Here is a 22,082-nt window from a genome sequence, read left to right as displayed (position 1 = left end):
CTCCAGTAACGCTGTGAGGAACCTTGGAGTCATTTTTGACCAGGACATGTCCTTCAACGCACATATTAAACAAATATGTAAGACTGCGTTCTTCCATTTGCACAACATCTCTAAAATTAGAAATATCCTGTCTCAGAGTGACGCTGAAAAACTAGTTCATGCATTTATTACTTCCAGGCTGGACGACTGTAATTCATTATTATCAGGATGTCCTAAAAACTCTCTGAAAAGCCTTCAGCTGATCCAAAATGCTGCAGCAAGAGTCCTGACAGGGACTAGAAAGAGAGAGCAGATTTCTCCTGTTTTGGCTTCCCTTCATTGGCTTCCTGTTAAATCCAGAATTGAATTCAAAATCCTGCTCCTCACATACAAGGTCTTAAATAATCAGGCCCCATCTTATCTTAATGACCTTGTAGTACCATATCACCCTATTAGAGCACTTCGCTCTCGCTCTGCAGGCCTACTTGTTGTTCCTAGAGTATTTAAAAGTAGAATGGGAGACAGAGCCTTCAGTTTTCAGGCCCCTCTTCTGTGGAACCAGCTTCCAGTTTGGATTCAGGAGACAGACACTATCTCTACTTTCAAGATTAGGCTTCAAACTTTCCTTTTTGCTAAAGCATATAGTTAGGGCTGGACCAGGTGACCCTGAATCCTCCCTTAGTTATGCTGCAATAGATGTAGGCTGCCGGGGGATTCCCATGATGCATTGAGTTTTTCCTTTCCAGTCACCTTTCTCACTCACTATGTGTTAACAGACCTCTCTGCATTGAATCATATCTGTTATTAACCTCTGTCTCTCTTCCACAGCGTGTCTTTATCCTGTCCTCCTTCTCTCACCCCAACCGGTCGCAGCAGATGGCCCCGCCCCTCCCTGAGCTTGGTTCTGCCGGAGGTTTCTTCCTGTTAAAAGGGAGTTTTTCCTTCCCACTGTCGCCAAAGTGCTGCTCATAGGGGGTCATATGATTGTTGGGTTTTTCTCTGTATCTATGAAGCGCCTTGAGGCGACTTTTGTTGTGATTTGGCGCTATATAAATAAAATTGAATTGAATTGAATCAGACAAAACATCATGAAACACCCCTCTGACCTCAGAGCTCCAATCAGAGCAGGAACGAGCCATGATGGAGGCCCTGAGGCCACACCCACACTTCCTGTCAGTCACTCTGATTGACAACTAACTCCATCATGTGATCCTCAGCTTCCATCGTGTCTGTGAAGGTTCAGTCATCCAGGTCATCGTAGTCTAAGGAGCTTGGAAAGAAAAGCGTCTGGACTTCTTAAGTTGCTTGAAGACGTTTCACCTCTCATCCGAGAAGCTTCTTCAGTTCTAAGGGTCAATGGTGGGGCCCACCATTGACCCTTAGAACTGAAGAAGCTTCTCAGAAAAGCATTTCTCTGTGCAATGAAACTCTTTCTTTGCTGTCCACACACAGATGCACGCTAATAAATACAAATAGAACAAGATAAAATACAAATACTATGAATAAATGAGTGGAGACTAAATGTAAGTGTGAGGTAGATGTATGTGCAAAGGATCTATGAGCTTGATATGAAAGATGACCTGATGTGCAAACATTACTGTTAAAACAGGTCAGCTGTCCAAGAGTCTGACAGCAGTGGGAAGAAGGAGTTGTTGAGTCTGGATGTTCTGGATTTTGAACTTCTGAACCTTCGTTCTGAGGGTAGAAGTGTGAACAGCCGTGTTGGGGGGATGTGGGGTCTTTGAGGATGGAGGCAGCTCTCCTCTGGACTCTGCGATGGTGGATGCAGAGGGCAGCGGGGTCCTGATCATCTTCTCTGCAGGCGTTTGGTCCATAGCAGTAGTGCTGCCGTACCATGCAGTGATGCAGCTGGTCAGTGTGCTCTCCACAGTGCAGCTGTAGAAGCTGCTGAGGATCTTGTGAATGAGTTTGTGAGGGACGACTGTATTGAAGGCGGAGCTATAATCAACAAAAAGCACCCTGAGGTCTTTGTTTTCCAGGTGGGAGAGGGAGTAGTGAGGGGCAGCAGCGATGGCGTCTGACGTGGACCTATTGGGCCGGTAGGCAGACTGCAGGGGGTCCAGAGTGTCTGGGATGTTGCTCTGGATGTAGGCCAGCACCGCTCTCTCAAAGCACTTTGCAATGATGGGAGTCAGTGCGACTGGTCTGCAGGCGTTTAGTGGCTGGGCTTTTCTTGGGGAGGGGCATGATGGTCGTGGTCTTGAAGCATGTGGGGATAGTGCTCTGTGTGGGAGTCAAATTGTTAAATGTTGTCATTGTGTTACTTAAGTTTGTAAGTCTTGGTTCAAGCAGCCTGATCAAAGACGTTCCTTTGTCTCTGACCACCTCTCCAGCCAGTTTGTTGGTGGGGAGGCTGCAGTGTTTTGTTATAGGCACATCTATGTGAGGGCTCTGTTTGCTGCTTAGTAAGCTTCCTGCTTTATCATCCTTTGTGGGCAGGAGGTCACACAAACGCACCCCAAACACACACACACACATAGGGCCTTATGTTTGTTGACCATAGGGGGTTACAATGGGTGGTGCTTGTGTGTACTGTAACTGTGTTCAGTAAAAGGTCGTCTGTGGGTGGATTCAGTGCTTTCCTGACACACCGAGCGGTCCTCCCTTGCTAGCAAGTAAAAGCTGTTCGTCTTGTTTCCGTTAACAGGAACAAGTTTGTAAACCAGCGGGGCCTGTGGAAGCACAGACACAACACTCTGGCTGAGGAAAGGTTGAAGATGGAGGTGAGAACGTGGACTAACTCTGAATGCAGAGCTGGCTTGGAGCTGTGGAGACTTACTGAGGAGTAAAGTGGACATGAAGGAGTCACAGAGGGAGGAGGAGGTGAACAGTGATGTTTGTTAGACAGGATCAGACTGAAGAGGGAACATAAGAAGAGTTTCATGCTGGATTTGAACAGGACAGGAAGATAAGCTCCGCCCAGCAGCTGAGTCCTCTCTGCTCACACTGGTGTTGGACTGCAACATCAGGGAGTCTGCTTCCACATCTGGTTTCCACAGCTGGAGGAAGCTGTCCCACGAGCACGCCTACGCCCCTCTGTCATTACTGAAGTAGTGATGGTGTTTAATCAGTGTGAGACTGTTTCACTGGTCCAAGCAGAGATTTACATAAATGAGCTTTTATGAGTTCTTATATTATCTGATCAGGCCGTTTGCTCCTGTTAAAGATAAATGTGCATCGAACGTTGTGGGTATTCATGAGTCTAACAGTTTAAACCTGTGTGTGACGTTGTGTCCTTGAACGGCCCTGACAGACGGCTGTAGTCCATAATATTAATGTTTCCTGCTGACTGAAATAAGCAGCTGAGCTCTGTGAGGGCAGAGCTGCTGCTAACAGGTGAGTCTGTTACCTGGACTGGACTGAGTGAGCTGCTGTGTCACAGCTTTATCAGTGACACACTCAGCATGTGTGTGTGTGATATGTCACAGTGCTTGAAACACACATGAAAATATATTAAAGGTTGAATCTTTGTTCTTTTGGTTTGTGGAACAAAAATCACCAATGAAGAAACGTTGAAGAAACGCTGGCGTAGAACTTAGTGTAGAAGCGCAACAAACGTAAGCCGGCTCATTTGATGGTGTTACGCTTGAAAAGGATTTGCGCACCTACATCATTATTTACGGTTTAAATTGTGCTGCCTTCAGGTGCACCTGGTAAATTCAGGAATCTCTACTCCAAACCACAGCAGGTTGTTTTAGAGGCTTTTCTGGGTTAATGTTGGTTTGTTGGCAGAAACATGTCTGTGATCGCTGTGTTGTTCTTTTTGATGCAGGATTTCATGTAACTCGGTGCTAAAATCATAACAATGAAGTTGAACAGTTCTAGTGCTCATGCGTCAGCTAGCATGCGGCAGCTAGCATGCAGCCTGTTTCAGTTGCTCCTGCTTTTACTCTTTACTCTAATTTTTTCTTACTTCTTTCTTTGTCCTTTACTGAGTGTGTCCATCTGTTTAAAAGCTTTCTTTTCAAACATGTGGATGGAGAGAGTTTTTGTTCTGCTGTTGCTTTCACTGAGGAATGGGAGCGCAGCACAGCAGCTACACACCAGAGATCAGCTGAGCCGCCTGATGCTGCTGTTGCAGATTAACTGGTGTCTCAGATTAACTGGAGACGGTCAAACAGATGTGTGACAGACTTTAAGGAGCTGCTGCCAACAAACCAGCAAATAAACACTGAATATTTCATGTGTGACATTTGTGAGGTGGCCTTAAACACAGTCCGTCAGTCTTTTTGCTCTTGAACAATGAAATATTAAAAACTGTCTGGAGTTTATTTGGTGATGTTCTCGTGCACGAGGCGAAAACAGCAAACAAACGTCACGGTAAATCTTTCCAGCTGATGTTAGGCATCCTCCACCTGCTGAATCCACTTCAGCCTCTTCCTGCTCATGTTCCTGTTTAGAGGCACAGTCGGCCTGTAAATGGAGAAAACTGAACACAGGAATATTTGGATTTGCTTCTTTTTCTCTGCTCATGTTCAACTTGTCTGATTCAAGCTGGGAATATTTATTAGAAACAAAGTGAATAATATTATTTTATTATCACGTTGATGCAGCACATGGTTCAGTTAGCTTTGTATAAACACGTGTTAGAAATGTTCTTCAATCAGCTCTTTTTACTCTCATTTCACAGCCAGTACTTTTTACTTTTACTTGAGTAAAGAAGTTGAATTAGTACTTGGAGTATTTTTAACAGTAGTACTTCTACTTCAGTACACACTGTGTACTTTTACCACCTGCGTCTGAGACCTCCTTCAGGGTCCACCTGAAGCTCTCAGTCTGCTGTGGAAAAAGGAAATCCAGGTGAGTTTCTCCTGATCACCTGAGGCCGTCATTACTGTGTGAACCCACACACCACTCCTCACTCCTCCACCCGCTGCACACAGTCACTGAGTACAGACCGGCTGATTCCTGTAAAGGGAGAGGCAGGAAGAGGCGGAGCAACAGCTGAAAAACAAGAAGCCCAACGTCATTTTGCAGAAGTGAAAGTGTGAGAGAGCAGCAGCAGAGCTGCAGTCGAGTCCTGTTTGTCTCTAAAAGAAGATTCACTGGAGTCCATCAGGTTCCTCTCAGCAACAGTGGTGAGTGCAGCTGATCACACTTCCTGCTTCTACACAAATCTTCACTCTGTTCACTTCATCAGGACTCATCACAGTCACACTGGATCCATAGAAAGCTGCTCATGTAACCACAGATCCACTGTAGGAGCATCAAGCTGCTGCTTCAGTCTCACTGTGGTTCTGCTCAGGACTGTGGACTCAGGCTGTGCTCTGGACTTCAGACTGACTCCACACTTCCTGGTTATTCATCACTTCCTGTTCCTCTTAGATTGATTCTGGATCTGATTGATCATAAGGATTACAGACGTGAAAACACCTATTTATTCTTTATTGATATAAAGCCTTTGATACTGTAAACCAGCAGATTTTGGTCAGTACTTCAAAAAGTCATTCACACATTTTACAAAGATTATCTGACTTAGTGTATCCTGTAAGAGTCACAGATGATCCTCAATCATTCAGAAAACAGTCGATGCTGCACTTTATAACTTTGTGTGGAAACATGAATCTCATTATTTAGACAGATGTGTTTGAATCATCCTGATAATCAGGCTTTAAACATGTCAGAGTTCCACACATCAGCTGTGATATTCAAGCTGACCTGGATCAAACATGTCATCAGACACAAACATAGATGATGCTGTTTAATCCCAAAGCTTATTTAAACAAACTGGAGGACAGAATTCCTCCTTAAATGGGATTTTGATCAAATCCACTGATCTCGTTTTCACACACAGGCTTTATCATGGTGGCTTCTTCTCTACTAACATCAATCTTTGATTTGGAGAAACAAATATGTGAAACACAAAAATAAATCAATGTTTTCTGAGGATCCAGAATAACATGAATGATGTATCCCAGCGAGTGACTGGGAAAGTTCATCTTCTTCCACATCCTGAGTTTGTGAGGATGTTCCAGTATCTGTGAGAGAAAACAGGACAGTTTTTACTGAGGCACAAATGGACCAAATATACAGACACCTCTGAATAAACATGTTCTCATCAATGCCATTAAAATACTGGATCAACAGTTAATAACACATTTCTGAGGTTTGTGATTCATCGTCCTCCTCACTGTCAGCTCTACTGGAACAGTCACTGTTTAATATTAATGGCTCGTTGATCTGGACGTACAATAAGAAGTATTCAGTCACCAACAAGGTCGAAGTTTACTTCACAGTGATTGATGGAAAATATCCAACAAACTGATTTATTCAAGTATACAAATGATCTGGATGAATCTTGGACCTTCTGTAAAACAGAGAAACAATTTCACATCTTTGTAACGACTGTATTTATCTTCATCCCCAAACGTTGATCCTGTCCATCTGGACGCTGCACTGTACAGCAGACACTACGATGTTAGGTTTGTGTTTGGATGAACCAGTTTGTGTCTGAGTGTGTTGCTGGGTCTCCACCAGTTACTCTGAGAACTGAAGAAGCTTCTCTGATGAAACGTCTTCAAGAAACTCAAAGAAGTCCAGACGCTTTTCTCTCCAAGCTCCTCAGACTACTGACGCTTGTTTCTCTCTTTGTAAAATGAAATTTAAAGTGAATTTTGAATCAAATGTTTCTCTTCTTTCTCCCTCAGAGTGCAGACATGTCTGCTGCCAGCAATCTGCGATCTGAAGATCAGTTTCTGTGCTCCATCTGTCTGGATGTGTTCACTGATCCAGTCTCTACACCATGTGGACACAACTTCTGCAAAACCTGCATCAGTCAGCACTGGGACATGAATCAGAGCTGTCAGTGTCCCATGTGTAAAGAGACTTTCTACACTCGACCTCAGCTGAAGATCAACACTTTGTTCTCTGAGATGGTTGCTCAGTTCAGACGTGAAGCTCAGCAGAAAGCCAGCAGCAGCAGCTCAGAGCAACAAGCTGCCAAACCAGGAGAAGTTCCCTGTGACGTCTGCACTGGAACCAGACTGAAGGCCCTGAAGTCCTGCCTGGTGTGTCAGACCTCCTACTGTCACACTCACCTGGAGCCTCATCTGACACTGAAACGTCTGAAAAGACATCAGCTGGTTGATGCTGTGGAGAACCTGGAAGGCAGGATGTGCACGAAGCACGATAAACTCCTGGAGCTGTTCTGTAAGACCGACCAGACATGTGTCTGCACGCTCTGCTCTGTTTTAGACCACAAGAACCACGAGTTTGTTCCTCTGAGAGAAGAATATGAAGGAAAGAAGGCAGAGCTGGAGAAGACAGAGGCTGAGATTCAGCAGATGATCCAGAAGAGACGACTGAAGATTCAGGAGATCACAGAGTCGGTGAAGATGAGTAAAGATGCTGCAGACAGACAGAAAGCAGAAGGTGTTCAGGTCCTCACGGCTCTGATGGAGTCTGTTGAGAGACGCCTGAAGGAGCTCATGAAGGAGATCGAAGACAAACAGGAAGCTACAGAGAAACAGGCTGAAGGTCTCATCAAAGATCTGGAACAGGAAATCTCTGAGCTGATGGAGAGAAGCTCTGAGGTGGAGCAGCTCTCACGCTCTGAAGACCACCTCCACCTCCTCCAAAGCTTCTCCTCCCTGAAAGCTGCTCCACCCAGCAAGGACTGGACAGAGGTCAGAGTTCATCCACCATCATATGAGGGGACTGTGGGGAGAGCTGTGGCTCAGCTGGAGGAGACAGTCTGGAAACCCATGAAGAAGAAGCTGTTAGAGGCTGAGCTGCAGAGGGTGCAGCAGCATGAGGTGGATGTGACTCTGGATCCTGATACAGCAAATCCTTATCTCATCCTGTCTGATGATGGAAAACAAGTGTATGATAGTGATGTGAGGAAGAAACTTCCAGACAACCCAGAGAGATTTTCTCTGTGTGTTGATGTTTTAGGAGAGCAGAGTTTCTCTTCAGGCAGATTTTACTTTGAGGTTCAGGTTAAAGGAAAGACTGAGTGGGATTTAGGAGTGGCCACAGAGTCGATCAACAGGAAGGGACGAATCACAGCGAGTCCTCAGGATGGTTTCTGGACTGTGTGGCTGAGAAATGGAAATGAGTACCAAGCTCTTGCTGGTCCTTCAGTCCGTCTCTGTCTTCATCCTGGTCCTGAGAAGGTGGGGGTGTTTGTGGATTATGAGGAGGGTCTGGTCTCCTTTTATGATGTAGGTGCTGCAGCTCTGATCTACTCCTTTACTGGCTGCTCCTTCACTCACAAACTCCACCCATTCTTCTGTCCCAGTCTAAATTATGGAGGTAAAAACTCTGCACCTCTGATCATCTGTCCTGTCAAACTGATCAACGACTGATTTTATTGGATGAATGATTGATTTTTCTTGAAGGGAACAAATGAACATATTGAGTGTAAATCCTCTACAGTCTCCATGTTTCTATAGAATCTGATCATCAGGACTCTGATTCACACTTTGATTCTCATGGAGTTTGATTTGAACAGAAGAAAAGTTGAATCAGGAAATGTTCCCACTGATGGAGACTCGAGCTGAAGAGCAAATATCAGAGAACAAATGTCCAAAAGCTTTATTTCCAATAAAGTTTGTTCAATGCTTTGAGTGAATCCAGACTCATGTGTGGCTGTTATACGGAGCATCAGAGTCCAGCTGAGTTATGTTGGATACAAACTGCTTATTTTGGCTCTGTGAGGAGTTTTGTTCACTGAAAACTGATGAGACGGATAATATTCAAAGAACTCTGTAGAGATTCATGCATCCATGTTCTCCACCTGCAGGTGTGGAGGAGAAAGGTGGAGCACAGACTGCTGCATCCTTCCAGTCACATCATTTTGATGATTATATTTGCATGTTGTGATGATTTGGGTTAAAGACAAACAGAGTTGAACGGCTGCAGTCACAGCATGAAGACGATGCTGAAGATAAGATAAGATAAGATACCTTTATTAGTCCCACGAGTGGGAAATTTCATAAGGCTGCCGACCTATTGCACGCAATGGCGGCGCCATCTTACCCTCCGACCATACATACATGACACAAACATCACATGGGGAAGACAGGTCAGAGAGGTATAACAATGTAAAATGCACCACATGAGGAAAGATTAGGAGAAAAAAACAACTCCCCCCAGACTGAGCTCCAACAGGGAGATCAGTTTGAGAACAGAAAAAAACACCTCAGCACATGAAAAAATCTTAATACACGAAAGAAACACATGACAAGTAACAGGGGTGGGTAAAGGGTGAGAGACAGCCGAATTAGACAGTACATCTAGGCCTGCAGCCTGTGCGCTGGTCTCCTTGATCCACCGTCAGCATCGGAGGGGAATAAACGTCGAAGGCGTTTGGAGGGGGGATGAGTGTATATCTGCATGTGTATATATGTCTCTGTGTGTGTGTGTGTGTCCAGAGTTCAGCTGAGACAGTGTCCTTCGCCCTGCCAGGCTAAGTAAACAGTCTTCCAGCCAACCCAGGTGGCCTTGCATGGAATGGGAAGGAACAGACTAAACACAGTCGTTATCAGGGTGTTTTTGTTCGGCTCCAGCCTTGCGACCGCAGCTGGTGCCAAAGGGGTATCCGCATGAAGTGATGGTGCTTTTTACTTTAGTGCGAACAGCTCATATGAATTTCAAAGCAGTTCTACAGTCTGACACTGGTCTTTCAATCTCCCGTTGGAGAGCCGTGAGCTTCGCCATGATGTGATCTGATTTCCACTCAGAGGTCTTATTCTGAGTGTTCATGGCAGTCTCAAGCCGACGGATGGCCTGGATTGCAGCCATTGGAAGACCAAATATAACGTCCCAGAACACTCCAGCTCACATGTTAGTCTGCTCCAAGCATTTCCACAAACGTACGTCTTCTGTTGTAGTTGTTACGTAATTTATCACAACATAATTGTTGATGTAGGTTACAAATAAGTCTTATATTGATTTGAATTGAATTCGTTGCTATGCTGCTTTGTTCACTGTGGCTTTGCGGGCTAATGTTTGTTGTGTTTTGTAGGAAAACCAGAAACAAAATGCAGGAATGTGATCCAGACTGGCCCCTCTATCAGCCTGGGTCATACCGAGTTCAAAGCTGCTACCACAGAGAGATTTGATCGGTTAAGAGAGAGAGCGAGACCAAAACAGCCACTAAACGTTTGCATATATGTGCCCAAGTGTTGTACTGAAGCAATCAAGTCATGAATAACTGTTTTCCAGTATGTTGTTTTGCAACCTTTTTCTTTTTTTTGTTGCATTGTTGATTTGTTTTTCACGAAGCAGCTAATAAAGCTGATGGAATACAATTTTGCCTCTTTCTTGTAAGATTCTATAATAGAATGAAACAATGATGCCAGTTATAAATAAAGACAATAATTGAATGAAAAACACTCATTTTATTTCTATTAGATCTGAAAATGTGTAACACTACAACCTAACAACAAATAGATGCGTTGGCCTGTACAGGAGATAAAGGAAAAAAAATTAGCAACAGCTGTGAGATGGAATAGTCCAAATCACCAAAGTAAACTGGACCTGGGCTTGTTGCAGGGATCTGAAGTTACTAAACATCTTGTGAGTGTATGAACTCACACTTAGGACCATATAATAATAAATATGTGCGTGATGAAAGTTGTGCAGCAGGCTAATGTCCTTACTCCACTCTGTATGCTCTGACACTTTCACTCCTTTGAGTTTTTCCTCCTACTTTATTTTTGCCTTTTTGTCACGTCTGTCTTTGTACGGAGCTGCCGTGTTCTCCGTCGTTTTGTACAGAACTGTTTTTGGGGCAAATAAAATGTAAGTAGGGATTAAAACCACAGAATTAATGATTACTGGTGCTGGAAATGCTAGCGCTTGATGCAGTGTTTTGATTTTGTTGCCACGGGTACCCACAAAGCAATGCGCGAAAGTCACGTGGTCTGTCAATCTCAAGTCCCATCAGGTGTATTTGGAAAAGTGTCTGCTGAATTTCTGCTAAAACATCTGCTCTACCTTCTGAATGACTGTGCTGTAGACTGACCGATGATGAACTTGAATCTGAACAAATGACTGCATGTAACGGCCTCATGTCTTCTACCCACTGAACAGCTAATAATATTGCGAGCATTTCCCCAGTGTATACAGAAAGTCCATCACTAATCCTTTTACCTATTTCCCCCGAAAACTGGGACCACAACTGCTACACCGGTTTGACCGGCTGTGTTCTTTGAGGCGTCTGTATATATTTGAACATAACTATAATATTGGACAATGTAAGCCTGAACTGTATGAGAGTTTCAAATAAATGCCTCATCCTTATTCTTCTTGTCCAACAATGTTAAGTCTACTTTAGCATCAGGAAGTATCCATGGAGGTATTGCTGGTAACGGCACTCTGTGACTAATGTTTAACTGATTTAAATTATGCTGGTTGTCTTCCCACAATCCATCCAAAGCTCTTCGTTTCCCTCCTTTCTTTCTCCCAGCAAAGGCTTGGGCTACTCGGCCCGCCATTTTATATCTGGTCATGTGACTGCATGGCTACGTCTGATTGGTGAAAGAGTTGCTGGTAGCTCCAGTGGCGGCATGATCCATAATTTATTAGTAGTATTATCCAATGTGTGAAATTAATTATTAAAAAAAAAAAGTAACGAGTCAAATATTGCCAAATGTAGCGGAGTAAAAGTACAGTTTCTTCTTCACAAATGTACTCAAGTAAAAGTAAAAAGTATCGTGGAAAAAAGGTACTTTAAAAGTAAATTTTTTTCAAAAACTTACTCAAGTAAATGTAACGGAGTAAATGTAACTCGTTACTACCCACCTCTGCTCAGCGGGCAGTATTAATGGGAGATTTCATTCTTTAGCGAGTGACTGGTCGGTGACACTCAAACAGTGAGACGTCTCAGCAGTGATTGCTGGTGTCTGAACTAGAGATGGACCGATCCGATATTACGTATCGGTCCGATACTGACCTAAATTACTGGATCGGATATCGGAGAGAAATAAAAAAAAATGTAATCCGATCCATTAAATAATCAAAAAAAGCACCTCACAAAACTTGCGACATGGCGTAACTCGGCTCATAACCGTAGCACGACGGAGCAGTATGCATCACGTGATAGAGCAGCTGTAGCGTGCAAGACCTGTCGGCGGTCTGGTTGAGCATTTGGAGACTCGCTACCAAACCGGCATTTCATCTCCGAGGAAGTTGATGATGATGAGATAGCCTTTATTTGTCAGTTGCAGGTCTTTTGCCCACAACCGAGATGACAGACCTTGCCGACCGTACATACAATACACAAACATCACATTGGGGAGACAGGTCAGGCCAGGTAGCGAGGAAAAAAAACATCGAAATGTGTAACACAGAAGGATAATACAGGAATGCACAGATATCAACACACCATAGAACAATAAACACAGACAAGCAACATGGGAAAGAGTCCCAGTGTGTACATCTGATCTGGGACCGCTGCAATCTTTGACTGCACCTCCAGCTGACCCGATGTCCACATCAGAGGGGAGGTAAGCGTTGGAGGTGGCGTTGGATCCGGGGTAGGGCGGGTGATGCGTCAGTGAGTGCTTATCAGTATATGTATGTGTGTGCGTGTCCATAGTTCAGCTGAGACAGTGTCCTTCGCCCTGCCAGGCTAAGTAAACAGTCTTCCAGCCAACCCAGGTGGCCTTGCATGGAATGGGAAGGAAGAGACTCAACACAGTTGTTATCAGGGTGTTGTTGTTCAGCTCTGGCCTTGCAGCTGGCGCCAAAGGGGTATCCGCATGAAGTGATGGTGCTTTTTACTTTAGTGCGAACAGCTCATATGAATTTCAAAGCAGTTCTACAGTCCAACACTGGTCTCTCAATCTCCCGTTGGAGAGCCGCGAGCTTCGCCATACTTGCGTTCTGTGATGTTGTCATTTCTTGTGCTCAAGGAGTCAATTTCTGAGAACTCACGGCAGTGTGCCTCCCCGAGATGTCATCCAATTTGCGCCCAGAGACTTTATTCTGAGCGAGCCCTTCCGAGATGTATCCAGTCTGCAGTCAGAGATCTTATTCTGAGTATTCACAGCAGCCGTAGCCTCTCCAAGATCTTATCCATGCTGCACTCAATGAGCCCATTTTGAGAAACTCACGCCTCTCCCATCATTCCAATCCCAGCGGGCAGCCTTGTGGGGGTTTGAACAGCCGGTTCCATTTTCTTAATTCTTCGATAAGTCAGGGCCAAGCCAGCTCCGATCAGCCAGAACCCTGTTACCATGGTTCCGAATAGGTAGATATCTTCAGCACTCAGGCTCACCCAAGCCCAGACTTCTTGTTGAGAAAGGGGTGTCAGTTGCATTTAGGGACCAGTTGATCCAATCCATAATTCCTCTTTTAGGTTTTAGAGAACAGACTGTGAGAGAGTGTTCCAGGGAAAAATAATAAAAAACACAAGACAAGGACACAAGAGGCTAAGCAGGGAAGATAAGGGAGAGGAGGAAAAGTGCGTCCGCCTCCTCCGAGAGCCAAAGAAGAAGAGAGAAGTAAAGCAAGTGTGTAAGTTCATCTCTGAATGTTTGTAAACTTTAAACTTAACAACCGATATAAGGAGCAACTGCCTCCCTCCCTCTCCTGCTACTACTTTAATCGTTAAACTGATCAATGATCAGCTGATCGGCTTTTCTGTCGCCAGTCCGTCTCTCTTGTTTGTTTTTGGCCCACTTTGCACCAGAAAGAGGAAACCAGCGGCTGAACAACAGCAGCACGTTTAAGCTTGATAAGCTGTTGTTAGAATTTATTTAATATTACTTTCTACTCGAGGATCTTTTTCTACAGCTGACGGCTGGTAACTGTGCAGGGGCGGATCTAGCAAAGTTTAGCCAGGGGGGCCGATAGGGCATGAACAGGGAAAAGGGGGCACAAAGACATACTTTTCTTTCTTATTCTCATTTAAAATGTCGAGCTTTTAATAAATAATTATCTGAATCTTACACCCAAAATTTTAATCTGATGTAAAATGTATAGAAGTCCATTACTGTATATAGTGACTGTTAAGTCTAATATACCCTAGTAAGCTATAGTAATTCTTCCTTTGGGAAGGTACCATCTGTGCAGTCTGCAGTTCTGTTGAAGAAAGATGTTGAATCTATTTAATTATTCTTGAAAAATAATTGATTTCTGTGCATTTTTTTTTCCACACTGCATCAATATAAAGTTGATTACGTCGATTAAGCATCATGAGGTGGAGGGTGAGGGGTGGTTCCCTTTTTTTTTGGGAGCTTGCAACCCTATTAGTTAGGTTGCTTACTCTTTAAAATACCAGAATAGGTCTTTAGGGTTTGTTTGTTTTTTGCTTGAACTTGAGTATGTACTTATACAAAATGCAGCAAGATATAAAAACAAAAAAACAAAACAGTTTTATTGATTAAAAACACTATATCGGATTCATATCGGTATCGGCCGATATCCAAATTTATGATATCGGTATCGGACATAAAAAAGTGGTATCGTGCCATCTCTAGTTTGAACTCAAACCTCAGTCGTTTCTATAGTGAACCAAGCAGCCAGTGAAAGTGAAAGTGAGAGAGTTCAAAGACACTCAGTGATTGTTTACACCACCTCCATCCACCCACCTGCTTACATAGGCTTTATATCAAATGAACATGTTCTGGGTGGTTATTACAAAGTTAACTCTAAAAAAAACATCTTTTTAAACTGAAACTTTTAAATTTTTCTCATAAATATCAGGAGAAGCAGACAGAGGACGGTGAGAACAAGCCTCTGATATGAGGATCTGTTGGTATATGAAGAGCTCAGAATGTTTCTTCAGTGATTGAGTTACAGAGCTTGCAGTGTTTGAGGTTTTAGTCCAGGTATACCTGAGATGTTAGAACAGTTTTGTTAAAGGAACAGAAATACGGAGAAGCAGAGACCTGAGTGTGACCATGAAAACAGGATTAAGACCTACTGGTTACACAGCAGGGGAGATGATGGAGGATCAACCTCACTGACATCTGTCTTATTGTTCTGTTCTCAGATTACCCAGTGGAGATGGTGGAGGTGGCACAGGGGGAGAAGTCTGTCCTGCTGCCCTTTAAAATTAATGAAGAAGATGATGTTCCTCAGGACGTCAAAGTGGAGTGGAAACACCAAAACATGACGGTCCATGTGTATCAGAACAATGAACACCAGCATCTCTTACAGGACCAGGATCACAGAGACCACAGAGATGAATGAAGATCCTCTGAGAACTAAAGACTTCAGTCTGAAGCTGAAAGACCTTCAACTTAGTGGCCATGGTGACACATGCTGCTACAGAAATCAGTGACTCTCAGTGTCAGAGGTGAGTGTAACAGCTGTTGGTCTCTATATTCAAGTAGAGATAATAGAAATAATAGAAAGCTCTGAGGGATCCTCCATGAGTGATGGCACTGTTGATTGGTCACTACACGCTGATCTCTAATCTGGAACATAACCAGCTCTAGAGCAGGTTAGGTCTACAGCATCTGTTACCATGGCGATTTATCCCAGTAAGAAGTGAACACCTCCATCGTACAGTAATCCCAGAGTGGAGCCTGAAGTTACCTGGATAACAAGGATGGACACATGCTTTTACAGAAATCAGTGACTCTCAGTGTCAGAGGTGAGTGTAACAGATGGTTTTTTTATTCGTTTATGAGCGGTCATTTCCTGTGTAGCAGCAGTATGCCCTTGCTTTGAAGTAATTTACCAGGAGCCACTGTGCGAGACATTAAGGTAAAAAGGTACTCAAATTCTTACAAAGCTGCATGGTATCACAAAAGTGATTGTACAATCAAATACATCTGCATAGAGAATCAGAATTACTCACAAAAGACTTTGAACACTTACTCTTCTGGCTAAAGAGACATGTGGGACATATTTTTGTGAACAACTCAATTGGCCTTATTTAAGGTCTGGGCAAAAATCACCTCCATGGGAGAGTTCTAAGAATAAAACCACTGCTGACCAAGAACACCACAAAGGCTCATCTCACATTTGCCATAAAACATGTAGTTTATCCCCGAGGTAATGAACACCAGGACTGCCATAATGAATCAATTAAATACACCATATTTAATTACATAAACATTTACAACACATGTAATTAATTAATTATTGACACATTTGATTAATTATTGACATATTTAATTAATAACACATTTAAATAATTATTGACAGTTTTAATTAATTATTTAATGATTTATTTATTTAAGTACTTGTACTTGATTATGCCCCGGAGATACAACGAAGAAGAAAAGAATATGCGGCAGCGAAGAAGGTGCTTAAGGGCTTCCTCTCTTTGCTCTTTAAATGCTTTGCTTCTTTTATTGATTTTTATGCTGATTTTTTCTCTTTTTTCCGTATGAGCTTACCTGCGATAGCTTCTGGACACTTATAGATCATTAGGACTAAAGTGTTCTTAACAGAAACAGCAACATTTTTATAGTTACCTTATCCTCAACGCAGGCATCTGTTTAAAGCAAATGGATTTAATTTTAACAAGTCAGGGGTGAAACTGTTCACCTCCAACTTGTTTTATTCCATACGTCATCCATCTGTGCTTGGTGCCAAGGCTGAGATAAACGAGGAGTTATCTCATAAAGAGGAACAAACAGTACTCCAAGAACAGACAAAGCCCAGCAGAAACCTTGAGGAGGAGCTCCATCTGCCCCCACCCGGGAAGAGCCTCAGAAAGGAGAGACATCTGAGGCAAGAAGAGGGGTCCCTATTTGCCTCCAACTCTCTCAACAACACCAACGACCAGGACCACGACCTTCCCCAGTCCCCCAAACCCCTGACAGGCCATCACCCTCCTCCCCCTCCCTTTCTCCCTCCTCCCCACACCTGAAATTCACTGAAGAGATGATGGAGCGGGTCAATGCTGGGCTCAGATCTACCCCCCGTCCCAATCCCTTTTTGTCCCCCATAAACCCCCCACCAGAGCGGCCAAAGGTTCGCCACCGAGCCCCACCCTCAACAGAGCAATCGAAGTCACATTGCCCAGCCTCGCCCCCCTTAGTTCCTCTTCATGCCCTGTCTCCGCAGTCTGATGTGTGGAGGGTCCGGGCTGCGAGGATTATGGCAGTGGTGACTTTTCCCAGGAGAAGCTGGGACCCTGTTTACTAGAAGGTTTTAAAATTTCTGTACTTTTAGGTGACAGGAGACATGTGGCCTGGTCAAAACACAGAGAGCTGCACTCTAAAAGATCTTTAAACATAGTAAACATACCTTGTGTGCCACAGACTGCTCCCAAACACGAGGGGACAAGTAATACCTCTAAAACACTTAAGTTGGCTTTATTAAACGTTAGATCTTTAGCTGGGAAAACATTTTTAATTAATGATTTAATCACTGAGCACAGCCTTGATTTTATGTTTTTAACTGAAACTTGGTTGGACCAAAGTAACAGTGGAGCTGTTCTCATCGAGACGACCCCTCCTAACTACAGTTTTATCAGTGAGGTCAGGGCGAGCAGGAGAGGAGGGGGGGGTTGCTGTCTTATTTAATGAATCATTTCAATGTAAGCAGCTATCTCCTGGAAGTTTTCAGTCTTTTGAATATGTGGCTTTACAGCTGAAGGCCCCATCCAAAGTTGTGTTTCTTAATGTTTACAGGCCTCCCAAATACTGCACAGACTTTTTTAATGACCTCAGTGAACTGCTGTCTGTGATCTGTGTTGATTTTGACTGTGTAATTATTGCTGGGGATTTTAACATCCATGTGGACAACCCTCAGGACAAAGGGACTAAAGACCTGAGTAACACTCTGGGCAACTTTGGGCTGACTCAGCATGTAACAGAGGCCACACATAATAGAGGACACACTCTTGACCTACTGATCTCCAAAGGCCTGAGCATTTCAAACATTACTGTGTCTGATGTGGGCCTGTCTGATCATTACTGTGTTTTCTTTGAAAGTAAAATCTCAGCCCACACAAATATATCAACAACAGTGATCACAAAACGGTGTATAACTGAACACAGTAGTGCAATTTTTAACCAGGTCTTCCCATTAACACCTGACCTGCCCAGAGGGTCAGTCAATGAGCTCGTCAATAGCTTCAATGCTAACATGTTAAATGTAATGGACACTATTGCTCCCATTAAGGTGAAGGTTATCTCTGGAAGGAAAAAGTCTCCATGGAGAAACTCCACACTGGTGAAAAATGAAAAAAGAGAGTGTAGGAAAGCTGAGCGCAGATGGAGAAAAACAAACCTCCAGGTTCATTATGACATTTATAAAGAGAAACTTCACAATTATAATTTACAACTGAGGAGTGCAAGAAGGTCCTACTTCTCTGACATCATCACTAAAAACAGCCATAATGCTCAGGTCTTATTTTCTACAGTTGACAGGCTAACAAACCCTCCTGTGTCAGTGGCAGCTGAACTTCATTCGACCATGGCCTGCAATGACTTTGCCAAATTCTTCACTGAAAAAATCCAAAAGATTAGACAAGCAATTGGTACATCAACAGCAGATCCAGGATATGTACTGTGTCCACCAAAAAACTGTTTAAACACCATGAAACAGTTTCAACCTATTAACAGCAAAGACCTGGAGGACATCTTAGGTCAACTGAACTCCTCCTCCTGCTGTTTAGATGTCCTGCCAACAAGTTTTTTCAAAAAGGTCTCAAAGACTTTAGAGTCAGACCTGTTACAGATCGTCAACTTTTCTTTAATATCAGGTGTTTCCAGAATCACTAAAAACTGCTGTAATCAAACCTATACTGAAAAAGGACAATCTTGACAAGACACAAATGAACAACTACAGGCCGATCTCAAATCTCCCGTTTTTAAGTAAGATCATTGAAAAAGCAGTTTCTCAACAGCTCAGTTACTTCTTAACACAGAATAACTGCTACGATGCCTTCCAGTCAGGTTTTAGACAGAACCACAGCACTGAAACCGCTCTGACCAAAGTGTTTAATGACATATGTCTGAATACAGACAGTGGAAAAATGTCAGTCCTAGTTTTACTGGATCTCAGTGCAGCATTTGATACAGTTGACCACAACATATTACTCAAACGACTGGAGAACTGGACAGGTCTTTCAGGAACTGTACTAAACTGGTTCAAAACATACGTAGAAAACAGGAAATACTTTGTATCAATAGGTAACTTCACATCCGAGCAGACAAGTATCACATGTGGAGTTCCCCAAGGTTCCATCTTGGGACCCCTTCTGTTTAACATCTACATGCTCCCACTGGCACAGATTATAAAGAACAACAAAATAAACTATCACAGCTATGCAGATGACACACAAATATATATCACAATGTCACCAGGAGACCGAGGCCCTGTACAGGCTCTTGGTAAATGCATTGAGGAAATCAATGACTGGTTGTGCCACAATTTTCTCCAGCTAAACAAAAACAAAACTGAGGTAATAGTCTTTGGCGCCAAAGAAAAACGATTACAGGTCACCAGAGAACTTCAATCTATACATCTAAAAACCACAAACCAGGCGAGAAATTTGGGTGTAGTGATGGATGCAGACCTAAACTTAGAAAAACACATTAAGACAATAACAAAGTCAGCTTACTATCACCTCAAGAATATATCAAGGATAAAAGATCTGATGTCTCAACAGGACCTGGAAAAACTAGTCCATGCATTCATCTTTAGTAGGCTTGATTACTGTAACAGCATCTTTACAGGTCTACCTAAAAAATCAGTCAGACAACTACAGCTCATTCAGAACTCTGCTGCTCGAGTCCTCACTAAGACCAAAAAAGTGGACCACATCAGTCCAGCTCTGAGGTCTTTACACTGGCTGCCTGTCCGTCAGAGGATAGACTTTAAAGTTCTGATGCTGGTCTATAAAGCTCTGAATGGTTTAGGACCAAAATACATCAATGACCTCCTGACCCAGTATGAACCTTCCAGATCCCTCAGGTCATCTGGATCCGGTCTTTTATCAGTTCCCAGAGTCAGAACCAGACACGGAGAAGCTGCATTAAGCTTTTATGCTCCTTTATGCTCCACCGAGGGCCCGGTGGCGCCAGTGTCCGGCAGCCTCGCCTCTGTCAGTGCGTCCCAGGGCGGCTGTGGCTACAATGTAGCTGCCATCACCAGTGTGTGAATGGGTGTGTGAATGGGTGGATGACAGGTTGTGTAAAGCGCTTTGGGGTTCTTAGGGACTAGAAAAGCGCTATACAAATACAGGCCATTTATATCTGGAACAAACTCCCAGAAAGCCTCAGATCAGCTGAAACACTCAGTTTATTTAAATCCAGGTTGAAGACTCACCTGTTCTCAGCTGCATTTGAATAAAACAGCAAATCCGCACTTTTAAGCTTAAATTTTAAATTTAAATTTTAACTACTGATTTTATCTACTGTTCTGATTTTTATCTACTGTTTTTTTAAATCAATTTTAAATCGTGCTTTTTATTTGTTTTTGTTTTTTAATGTCTCTGTAAAGCACTTTGAATCACCTTGTTGTTGAATTGTGCTATATAAATAAACTTGCTTTGCCTTGCCTTATTGTATATGCACCTGATTGTTGTTGGAACACTTTAAAGTATTTGTACAGATAATACCTGAGTTTACTTTTGCTTCATTTCATGTAAAGCTTGTATAGATTTGGTGTTTGGAAAGATCTTGGACATGAACAGTTTCTCTAAGTTCTAAAAATGATTCATTAAACATGTTTGTGGCTTTCACAGTAAAAATCAGACTTTTCTACTGTCAGCTGGGAGGACTTCAGTGAGCCTCCAAACATGGCTGCTGCTTAGTTTTCCACACATCTGTACACATCTGTATGTTTCAGCTTTGTCCTTCAGCCACAACATGGTTCATCTTAACTTCCTGCTTCTATCGTGGTTAAAGCTGATGAATCCTGTGGACATCAAACACTGATGGTGTTACTGGAGCTGAGTCAAGTTTGATGGCTTTATTATCCACACTGTGACACATGGCAGCTGTCAGAGCAGAACACAGGAAGTCAGCAGGTGTGTTTCAATTCAGCCTCTGCTTCCTCTGAAGGTCCATGACATCACAGCGAGGCCACGAATGCCGTCCAGACTCCCAGGCTCCCACAAATGTGTCCTCCTTCTCCCTGGATTTGAAGGACAGGTAGGCCCACCCTATCCCAAGATGCATTGCAGCATAGTGGTGGAATATATATTACGGTCCAGAGATGGAGCAGCGCTCTCTCTGAGTCTCTGAGGCTGTTTTCTGTTTGAGTCTGGCTTCAGTCTAATTTAGCAGCTGTGACATCAGAGATTGTAGGGGAGGAACAGCCACGCCCACAGGTGAGTTTCCCACCCAGAAACAGAGTGTGGACATCACCTCTGTCTGCGCTGTGTTGGTCACAAGCTTTGTTCTGGGCTTTTAAGTGGAGGCTGGAGCTTGTGAGTGATGGAGGCTGAGAGCTGTGTTTGCACATGCTCAGTGTGACAGGATGTTGGCTGCTGTGTTTGCACATGCTCAGTGTGACAGGATGTTGGCTGCTGTGAAAGCTGAATGCTCTCTGGTAGTGATGATATACATTAGGATGACTGTGCTAGCTCTCTGTCAGAGTACCAGGGCCTCACTTTGACCACATGACTCTCAGTACACAGCATGATGTGCGCTGTAAACAGGAAGCAGAGGAGCAGGACTGAGGTAAACCTCTGAGGGGTCAAACTGAGACTGAGCTCCAGATGTTTCCACATGTTTCTGCTCTGCATGTGTTTGATGATTATTTCAGGTATAGATGATGGAATATGACCAGTCTGATGTCAGCCTGCTTCTCTGACAGCGCCTCGCCTCTCTGTGCTGCCCCCTGCTGGCTCTGATCATAACTGACTGAGTCCTTGCTGCCACTTTATTAGGTACAGCTTGCTAACACAGGCTCAGACCTGCTTTGCCTTCAGAGCTGCTTTAAATCTTCATGGCTCAGATTCAGCAAGGTGCTGGAAACATCCCTCAGAGTCATGTGATCAGTAAAGTGCATCCACATAAACAGGATATATAATAATAATAATAATAATAATAATAATAATAATAATAATAATAATCAAATGCTGATTTTTTCAGCCCTTTGTCTGGGTGCTGATCCAGCTGTGTGTGTTTGTGATGACAGTAAATAAATGTCAGACTTACAGCTCCTGCTTTACTGCATTAAAGTGATCAGATGAGTTCAGCACTTTGACATGGAAG

General features: G+C 43.4%; 1 protein-coding gene across 1 annotated transcript; it reads left to right on the top strand.

Annotated features, from left to right (window-relative positions):
* Window positions 1-4,850: 4,850 nt before the first annotated feature.
* LOC308396363 (E3 ubiquitin-protein ligase TRIM21-like) lies at window positions 4,851-8,530 on the top strand. Its single transcript, XM_080881592.1, has 2 exons — window positions 4,851-5,078; window positions 6,648-8,530. The coding sequence occupies exon 2, from the start codon at window positions 6,657-6,659 to the stop codon at window positions 8,304-8,306; it is 1,650 nt and encodes a 549-aa protein (XP_080737718.1). The 5' UTR covers window positions 4,851-5,078; window positions 6,648-6,656; the 3' UTR covers window positions 8,307-8,530.
* The last annotated feature ends 13,552 nt before the right edge of the window (window positions 8,531-22,082 follow it).

This window comes from Rhamphochromis sp. 'chilingali' (assembly GCF_963969265.1).
Source record: "Rhamphochromis sp. 'chilingali' genome assembly, chromosome: 1".
Taxonomy (NCBI): domain Eukaryota; kingdom Metazoa; phylum Chordata; class Actinopteri; order Cichliformes; family Cichlidae; genus Rhamphochromis; species Rhamphochromis sp. 'chilingali'.
Note: the sequence above shows the minus strand (reverse complement) of the source record. Positions and strands in the feature narration are given on the sequence as shown.